The 10324-nt window shown below is 39.3% G+C and overlaps 1 protein-coding gene across 2 annotated transcripts in view; it reads right to left on the minus strand.

The window, feature by feature from the left end:
- Nucleotides 1–1547: 1547 nt before the first annotated feature.
- LPAR3 (lysophosphatidic acid receptor 3) overlaps nt 1548–10324 on the minus strand; it is a 105171-nt gene continuing 96394 nt past the window's right edge. For both annotated transcript variants that reach the window (XM_004369111.2, XM_023731578.1), the window contains one exon: nt 1548–2612. In XM_004369111.2, coding sequence (XP_004369168.1) covers nt 2284–2612 — 329 coding nt within the window. In that variant the 3' untranslated portion in view covers nt 1548–2283. The remainder of the gene's footprint in view (nt 2613–10324) is intronic.

A 10324-nucleotide genomic window follows, 5' to 3' on the forward strand; every position in this document is an offset into this window, starting at 1 on the left:
GAATTTTTTCTTCAGTTCTTTCAGCTTGAGAAATGCTGAGCATGTTCTTCCCTTTTGGTTTTCTAACTCCAGGTCTTTGCACATTTCATTACAATACTTTACTTTGTCTTCTTGAGCTGCCCTTTGAAGTCTTCTGTTCAGCTGTCTTAATCATCTAGTGCTGCTCTAACAGAAATACCACAAGTGGATGGCTTTAACAAAGAGAAATTTATTTTCTCACAGCCTAGTAGGCTAGAAGTCCAAATTCAGGGTGTCAGCTCCAAGAGAAGGCTTTCTCTCTCTGTCGGCTCTGGAGGAAGGTCTGTGTCATCAATCTTCCCTTGATCTAGGAGCCTCTCTGTGCAGGAACCCTGGGTCCAAAGGATGCACTCTGCTCTAGGTGCTTCTTTCTTGGTGGTATGAAGTCCCCAACTCTCTGCTTGTTTCCCTTTTCTTTTATCTCTTGTAAGATAAAAGGTGGTGCAGGCCACAGCCCAGGGAAACTCCCTTTACATTGGATCAGGGATGCGACCTTAGTAAGGGTGTTACAATCACACCCTAATCCTCTTTGACAAAATTACAATCACAAAATGGAGGACAACCATGTAAGACTGGAAATCATGGCCCAGCCAAATGGATACACATGTTTTTTGGAGGACATAGTTTAATCCATGACAAGTTCTTTTACTTTATCATTTCCTTTGCTCACTTGAGCTACTCTACGTTCAAGAGCAAGTTTCAGAGTCTCTTTTGACATCCATTTTAGTCTTTTCTTTCTTTTCTGTAGCTTGCTGAAAACCTCATAGACAGCAGCAAACTACATAAATATTTTAATATCTGCCTTGAAGTTATTCTTATTTTAAAATTAGAATATACTTTAAATGCTTTACCTAGAAAACTTTTGGTCAGTAACCTATGTATGAAAAATTGTTATTATTATTTTTTATCTTACTGACTTGCTTTTCATGTCACCTATTTAGGTCTTTGAGGGAGAAAAATTCAAACCACAACCCAGATCTAAGTTCGGGCCATGGGTAAAATAAACACTTCAAGTGTATTCAATAACCTTGGGTAAAATATGAGATGTGAAAATTATTCCATATACTAAATGCAACAAGTCCCCAGTAGTTGGGAGGTAACTAGAAATAAAGACTGGAGCCAGGCACACATTTGCTCTTACATGGAAAGGAGTCAGCCCACTTGTCGACGTACCTTTTACTCTGATGTATAAAAGTGCCTGTTTTCAAATGAATCAACTCTTTCTCTTTTCTTTTAAAGCACAACAGGTCATTTCTACATCTACAGTCTAGAACTGGAAAGTCCAGGTGGCCAGTGACTTTATTTCACCATTACTGTCCTTGCAGAAGTCCCTGGGTGGTGCAAATGATTAACATCCTTAGCTGCTAACCAAAAGGTTGGAGGTTTGAATCCACCTAGATGTGCCTTGAAGAAAGGCCTGGCAATCGACTTCCAAAAACTCAGCCATTGAAAACACTGTGGAGCACAGTTCTACTGACACACATGGGCTCACCATGAGTTGGAATGGGCTCAACAGCAACTGGTTTGAGTTTTTTTTTTTTTTCCCTTGGTGTCTTTAAATAAGAAAAAATCCAATTGTATAAATATACATGTGCATATATACGAACACACTCAGAGGACCACATCAAGGCCTTTTTTAGTTCAAAAAAGATTTTTGACACTTAACTTTTTTATTGCTATTTTTAAGTAAGTCTTTGCTACTCAGAATGTCCTGTCACTTAAAAATCAGATTTAATTTGGAGGCTTTACTCATCTGTTATTCTTCAATCCTACTGAATATCTAGCTACTGGCCATGGTTTCATTGATGAAAAAAGTATCACTGAAGCATTTTTAAAATTTTTAAATGCATGCAGAAAGAACTACATAAGCTTTACAAGCAGCTATATAAAGTGGCTCAAGTAACAGTATTATTCATTTTGGCCTAAGCCCTTTAATAGCATCCTTTTGAGACGCAAGAGAATGGCCACAAGAGCACGGCAGGGCCCAGAATGCACCGTGGGGCAGGCAGATGCTCTGAGCACTTCATAGGGCAACAAGCAGGAATCCACTTTGCTGTCTCCTCCTTTCTCCACATTTTCTCTAAGTGCACTGTGTCCTCTCTTTATTGCCCATGCTTTTAAACAATGTTAATTTTTTTTTTTAATCTAGCAATGATCGATTAGACCTCAAATAACACTGTACATGGGCTTTGTTAGAGACATGTAACCATTCTTAACAGCTCTTTCCCCAGAGGAGGCCTGGGTGGGCGGAGGGGTGTCCACAGCTTAGGAATTGTCCTTTTTGCAGATCGTGCCTTGGCTAATACTGTCTTCCATATTCTGGCTGCCCATGTCGCTCCTGCTGTGGACCCCAGATGGGATACAAGAGGAGCGCCTCTCTGGGTTCTTCTCCTGAGAGAAGCAGCAGATCATCTTCTTCATGGTGCTGTACATGTCCTCGTCCTTGTACGAATAGATGACGGGGTTCATGATGGAGTTGAGCAGCGCCAGCAGCAGGAACCACCTCTTCACGTGCTGCACACCGCACTGCGTGCAGTTCAGGCCGTCGAGCAGCAGGACCACCAGGCCCGGCGTCCAACACACAATGAACGCTCCTGCAGGGACAGAAAAGGAAGCAACAGGCACTGAGACCTCAGGCTGCTTTTTAAGGGCCTGTCCCGTCCCCATTGCCCCCTTCAGTCAGTGGCAGCAAGGGACAATAAGGATTTGTTTTGACAACTGCAAAGCAAACTTCATCTGAGTGCTTGGGACGTGGGCATGTTAGAGGCAAGGGTGTGTTACAGGCAAACAGCTGGGAATCTCTTTGATTATAAATCACACTCTGTTTCACTTTCTTATGTTTGCCCAGGCATCCTTATAACTAAGAACTTACTTATTTACCTCCTGCTTACTAAGCATTAGGAGTCTCTGGGTGGTGCATATGGTTAACATGCTCGGCTGCTAACCAAAATGTTGGAGGTTGGAGTCCACTCAGAGGTGCCTTGGAAGAAAGGCCTGGTGATTTACTGGTGAAAAAATTAGCCATTGAGAATCCTGTGGAGCGCAGTTTTACTCTGACACACATGGGGTCACCATGAGTCGGAATCAACTTGGCAGCAACTGTTTATTTTTAACTAAGTACTACATATCATTTATCTCTTTTAATTCTCTGAATTAGAGGCTGTTTACAATCATTATTCACATTTTACACATAAGAAAATTGAGGCCCAATTCCACAGGAATATATGGGAGGGCTCTCAAACTCTAGGCCTTATGCTCTTAACCCTACATTCTGCTGTACTCTAAATCAGATTTTCTAAATGCTTTCCTGAAAAATAAGAAACATTGTGTCTGTGGCATTCTCCTAGTCTTTCAACTAAGTCAAAGCTAAGCTCAAAAATTCATTCTTCATAAGCCCATGTTGATGCTTCTTGGCATATTCACAGACCATCTGTTTAATAATCTGTTCTCTCTCTCTATATATATACGAAATAAATCTCTTTCATGACAATACGGTTAGAAATGTGCTTTTTAGACTCTCCAATTACACATGAACAATAGTTTCTTTCTGATTCTCTAGCCATCTCCCTTCTGAGACATGTAAAAATAAGCAAGACAAATCAAGAACTATAAAGAAGCACTGTGGGAAAGTGAAACCTCATAAACTTTGAGATGAGAGAGATATGCCCAGCTCCTCACCTTATGAGCTCCATGACAGTAAGGAAATTACTTTACTTCTTTGAGCCTCTGTTCCTTCATCTATAAAATAAGGATAATAATCCCTACCTTCCAGGGTGGTTGTGAGGGTCAGAGGTAATGGAAAGTGGTGCTCAACCCTTTGCTGGTTCATCAAGTGGTCTCATTATAAGGTCCTTTGTTTCTAGCAAAGTTAGATGTTTAGGAGATATCAGGAGGGCTTAAGTCTCCTTTTCATAATTGCAGCTCATCACTGGCTACCTTTATTCCTCCATCCTGTATTGTTTGGTCTGGCTGACACATGCAGATCAAGAACTGGACTTAGAGATCTGAGGCCTAACTCTTCCACTTACTGTTCAATTCTGGGAAAGCCAAGTCATTGCTCTGGGCTTCAGTTTCTTAAGCTATAAAGTGATATTAGGCTAAGTCTGGGTTTTTCAAACTGTGGATCAGGGCCCTTTAGTGTGTGTGCAATCAATTTAAAGAGGTTCAGAGTGGAATTTCTTTTAATTAAATAGAATAGAACACTGAAGCTGAAGAAAATTAAAACAAGTCCATGAGAGCCAAAGTACAACCTTAAGTATATCCCACTTGAATTTAGAGACCATCTCAAGAATAGATTTGATGCATTGAACACTAATGACCGAAGACCAGGCACATTGTGGGATGACATCAAGAACATCATAATGAAGAAAGCAAAAAGTCATTAAAAAGACTAAAGGAAAAAATAAGACCAAAATGGATGTCAAAAGAGACTCTAAAACTTGCTCTTGAACAGAGAGTAACTAAAGTGAAAGGAAGAAATGATGAAGTAAAAGAGCTGAACAGATTTCAAAGGGTAGTATGAGAAGACAAAGCAAAGTATTATAATGAAATGTGTAAAGACCTGGAGTTAGAAAACCAAAGGGAAGAACATGCTCAGCATTTCTCATGCTGAAAGAACTGAAGAAAAAATCCAAGCCTCGAGTTGCAATATTGAAGGATTCTATGGGCAAAAAATTGAACAACACAGGAAGCATCAAAAGAAGACTGAAGGAATACAAAGTCACCATACCAAAAAGAATTGGTCGACTTTCAACCATTTAAGGAGGCAGCATATAATCAAGAACTGATGGTACTGAAGGAAGAAGTCCAAGCTGCACTGAAGACATGGGTGAAAAACAAGGCTCCAGGAATTGATGGGATACCAACTGAGATGTTTCAACAAACAGATGCAGCACTGGAAGGGCTCACTCATCTATGCTAAGACTTTTGGAAGACAGCGACCTGGCGAGTTGACTGGAAGGATCTATATTCATGCCTATTCCAAAGAAAGGTGATCCAATGGAATACAGATATTATTGAACAATATCATTAATATCACATGCAGTTAAAATTACACTGAAAGTAATTAAAAAGTGGCTGCAGCAGTACATTGACAGGGAACTTCCAGAAGTTCAAGCTGGATTCAGAAAAGGATGTGGAATGAGGGATATCACTGCTGAAGTCAGATGGATCTTGGCTGAAAGCAGAGAATACCAGAAAGATGTTTACTTGTGTTTTATTGACTATGCAGAGGCATTCAACTGTGTGGGTCATAACAAATTGTGGATAACATTGTGAAGAATGGGGATTCCAGAACACTTAACTGTGCTCATGGGGAACCTGTACATAGACCAAGAGGCAGCTGTTCGAACAAAACAAGTGGATATTGCATGGTTTAAAACCAGAAAAGCCACGCATCAGGGTTGTACCCTTTCACCATATCTATTCAATCTGCACTGAGCAAATAATCCGAGAAGCTGGACTACATGAAGAAGAACACGGCATCAGGATTGGAGGAAGACTCATTAACCACCTGCATTATCAGATGACACAACCTGCTTGCTAAAAGTGAAGAGGACTTGAAGCACTTATTGATGAAGATCAAAGACCACAGCCTTCAGTGTGGATTACACCTTAACAAAAGGAAAACAAAAATCCTCACAACTGGACCAATAAGCAACATCCTAATAAATGAAGAAAAGATTGAAGTTGTCAAAGATTTCATTTTACTTGGATCCACAATCAGTGCCCATGGAATCAGCAGTCAAGAAATCAAATGACATATTGCATCGGGCAAATCTGCTGCAAAAGACCTCTTTAAAGTGTTAAAAAGATGTCACTTTGAGGACGAAGGTGCGCCTGACCCAAGCAATGGTATTTTCAATTGCCTCATATGCATGTGAAAGCTGGACAATGACTACGGAAGACTGAAGAAGAACTGATGCATTTGAATTTGAATCATGGTGTTGGTGAATAATATTGAATATACCATGGACTATCAGAAGAACAAACAAATCTGTCTTGGAAGAAGTACAGCCAGAATTCTCCTTAGGAGTAAGGGAGGCAAGACTTTGTCTCATGTACTTTGGACATGTTATCAGGAGGGACCAGTCCCTGGAGAAGGACATCATGCTTGGTAACGCACAGGGTCAGCAAAAAAGAGGAAGACCCTCAAAGAGATAAACTGACACAGCGGCTGCAACGACGGGCTCAAACAAGCAATAACTGTGAGGATGGCATAGGACCGGGCAGTGTTTTGTTCTGTTGTACACAGGGTTGCTATGAGTTGCAACAGACTTGGTGGCACCTAACAACAACAGAATAGAACAGAGTAACTCCGAGCGCATTATATAGACTAAGGAAAGTTACTTAATAAAAATTTCATCTGAACTGCATATACTATACTTATGTGTTCATTGGTTATGAGGTAAAAGGTATTTCTTATCATTGAGCTTAATCTAAAAGTTTTAAAAACATTACTATAGATAACCTCTAAGGTGCTGTTCAGCTCCATTGAACTGCATTTATCATAATGGTAACACTCTTGCTCTCTGTGCTATTCCCAAGAAGAGGGCAACTATACTGTCAAGAGAGAAGAACTAAACAAGCCAGACTTCAAATGCTGTAACTACTGACTGTGATGTGAAGAATCCTTTTTGTGTGAAATTGCATAATTCCGAAGAAACCCAAAGCAGGGGTGTTCCAAGGTCCCTGTGTTGATGAGAAGGAGGGAAAAATATTGATTAACTTTGTACTTTGTTAAGTACACATGCCAAATTTTAATAGACAACTTCCAAATTAGTGGAAGGGGAAAAACAGAAGGAAAGGAAAAAAAAAAAAAAAAGATTGCAATACAAAAGAAGGCAAGAAAAGGAGTGGGAAAGGCAAGACAAATGGAGAACAAAAGAAGATGCTGGACATGAACCCAAATATATCAATAATCAAAATCAATGTAACTTGTGTTATAGCAGAAAAATTGGCGAATCAGGCAATATGATGTTTAAAGTTACATTCATCTGTGGTAAAATCATAAGAAGCAAGAAAATAATTAGTACAAAGTTTATGATAATGGTTATCTCTACAGGAGAAAGAAGGCCACTGGGGTAGGAAATTTTAAAAATATTAGTAATGTTCTATTTCTTAAATTGGGTGGCAAGCACACAGGCATTAATTTTATCTTTTTAGGGGCTTTTCTTTAAATTCTACTTATATCTTATATAATTTTGCTTGAATTATATATTTCACACACACATAAGAAATGATAAAAGTTAATTGCCAATATGTTCCCCTAGAAACTCTACTCCTATTTTTTTTAAAAATGAGATTTTTCTTTAATTATAAAAACTTTTCTTTCCCAGCATGAAACTCTAGTTTGGATGAGTCAAGGGAACTAAACATTCTAAATAAATCTTCAAATAGATGCCAAGTTTGTTATAATGTGGTAATTCATATATATTTTCCTTCTGCCTTGAATAACATGAAATAATTCATTCAATCAACACTAGACAAAATTTTAGTGAGCAAGTACTATATGCCAGGCACTTTTCTAAGTGTTTTACATGAATTAATCCATTTAATTCTCATAACAACCCTTGGAAATAGGTACTAATACAACATCATTTTAAACCTGAAGTAACTGAGGCAGAGAATTTAGGGAACATTGCCACAGCCACACCACTGGAAGTGGCAGAGCCAGGATTAGAACCCAGGCAGCCTGACACCAGAGCCTGCCCTCCTGGTCCATATGCTAGGCTACTAAGTAGTGGACCAGGAAGGATCTTATTACTAAAGCGAGTAATTGGGAAGGGGGAGTGTACTTCTGGCCTTTAAAGTCCTGTTCATAGTATATCTGACTAATGCGTGTGCATCACAAGTCATCCTTTGATTTGCTAACAGAGATTTTCTGGTCAGAGAAGAAGAATGAAAGGAAAGAAAGGGAGGGAAAGAGAAAAAGGAGGGAGACAGATACACAGACAAAGTATAGGCTTGCCACGGGCTAAGAAAAGAACTAAAATTCTGCTGATCTTATCTTTATACTATTTTCCAATGAAAAAATGAAAGGCAAGTCTTTTTTGAGAGAGGAACTCAAACACACGGAGCTGCTACACGAGAGAACAGGTGCTTCAGAGATGCTGGCTCCAGGTGAGGATCACACTTCCCAGCACACATCTCAGAATGGATGCACAGTTTACAGAGTTCATTCTTTGGGGGTTTTTACTATATGTCAGCAACTTGATATAAGGCAAAAAAAATTAAAAGGAGAAGAAAATCGCAGGAATGGTTTTGGCCCTGGGAATTTGTAATCTTGGAGAATTCTTGGAAAATGTGGGAAATGTTAGACACGTACAAATGCGCAACTGTCCTAATTCTGAAAGTGATGGATCCTGGGAAATATATATCTGTCGGTCCCCTATCAATCCTCAATAAATTCTGTTGTTGTGTGCCGTCAAGTCTATTCTGACTCATAGCAGTCCTATAGGACAGACTGCTTAACCACTGTGCCACCAGAGCTCTTTCAATAAACTCTAGAAGGAGTATTTTCTAAGCATTAGAAAAGACTATGATGATTGCTAGGATTATCAAAGGGTTATCAAAGAAGTGGTCATGCGAAGCCCGAATCACTTTTTTTAAATTAAGTATTAACAAATAGGAGTGGATCCAGAGCTGGGAACCATCGGAAGAAATAAGGTATTTTTCTCCTGGAGAAGAAAAGGCTAAGGAAAGACACAGTGTGCTGTCTCTAAAAAACCTGAAAGGCCATCACATAGAAAGAGGAAGAATTATTCTGGGCTACTCAGGAAGGAGTAGCATTGTGCTATACTGGAAGTTTCTTTTTTTTCTCCCATTCAACAATTTTTACATCTACAGTTCATTGATGATGGTTACATACTCCGCATTGTGTCACCATTCTCCCTATCTCTGTCCATATTGTTTCACCACCTTTAACTTAGACTCTCTGCCCCTTAAAGTTCTCATCTGTGTTTAGAGTTACTGTTTTCCATTTGATCTCTTATAGATAATTCTTTAAAAGAGCACGATGCTCAAGGCAAACATTATTAAATGAGATAAACTACTTCAGGGGATATTTTGCTTAGTTTAAAGATGACTTCATGGGATCGTTTAGGTTCAAGGCTTAAAAGCTGTTTCTAGGCAATAGATTCAGGGGTTCCTCCAGTCTCAATGTATCCAGTAAGTCTGGTTTCCAATAAGAATGTTAAATTCTGTTCTACAATTTTTCTCCTTTTGATCAAGTTCCATCTATTAGGTCCTTGATCAAAATGCTCAGTATGGTAGCCAGGAACCATTCATTTCTTCTGGTCTCACGGCAAAGGAGGTAGTGGCTCATGTATGCAATTAGACCTACGGTCCATTTCCTTCTCCAACTCCTAAGCCTCCTTAGGGAAGTTACTTTTTTAAAAATTTTACTTTGTTGCTGTTGTTGAGAATATACACAGCAAAACATACACAGATTCAACCGTTTCTACTTATGTAATTCAGTGGCACTGATTACATTCTTTGAGTTATGCAACTATTCTCACCCTCATTTTCTGAGTTGTTCCTCCCCTATTAACATAAACACACTGTCCCCTAAGGCTTCTATCTAATCTTTTGAGTTGCTGTTGTTGCTTTGATCTCATATAGGTATTTATTAAAAGAGCATGATGCTCAAGGCAGACCTTTTTCACTAATTAAGCTAAACTATTATTTGGTTTTTAAGAAGACTTACAGGGATATTTTTTTTCTTTTTTAATTGTACTTCAGGTGAAGGCTTACAGAACAAATAGTTTCTCATGAAACAGTAGTACACATATTGTTTTATGATGCTGGTTAACAACCCCACAACATGTCAACCCTCTAACTGCTCAACCCGCTTTGTTTTTGGTGAAAATAAACATAGCCGAAGATACACCATTCCAAAAATTTCTACATGCACAGTTCAGTGACACTGACTACACTCCTTCAATTGTGCTGTTACTCTCACTTAAGATGAAGGCTTAAAGAACAAAATAGTTTCTCATTTAACAGTTACTACACATGTTGCCCTATGACAATGGTTAACAATCTCACAACACATTAACAATATCCTTACTAAACCTTGGGTTCCCTATCACCAGCTTCCTTATCCCCTTCTGCCTTCCGGCCCCTATCACTGGACTACTGTACCTCGTTAGTCTCATCTGGTTTTACGGGGCCGTCCACTCACAGGCTGAACGGTGAACCTCGGAAATAACTTCACCACTGAGCTAAAAGGGTGTCTGGGGGCCATACTCTTGGGGTTTCTCCAGTCTCCTTTAGGCCAGTAAATCTGGTCTTTTTTTTGTGAGTT

This window comes from Trichechus manatus, unplaced genomic scaffold, assembly GCF_000243295.1.
Source record: "Trichechus manatus latirostris isolate Lorelei unplaced genomic scaffold, TriManLat1.0 scaffold00003, whole genome shotgun sequence".
In the NCBI taxonomy this organism is placed as follows: Eukaryota; Metazoa; Chordata; class Mammalia; order Sirenia; family Trichechidae; genus Trichechus; species Trichechus manatus.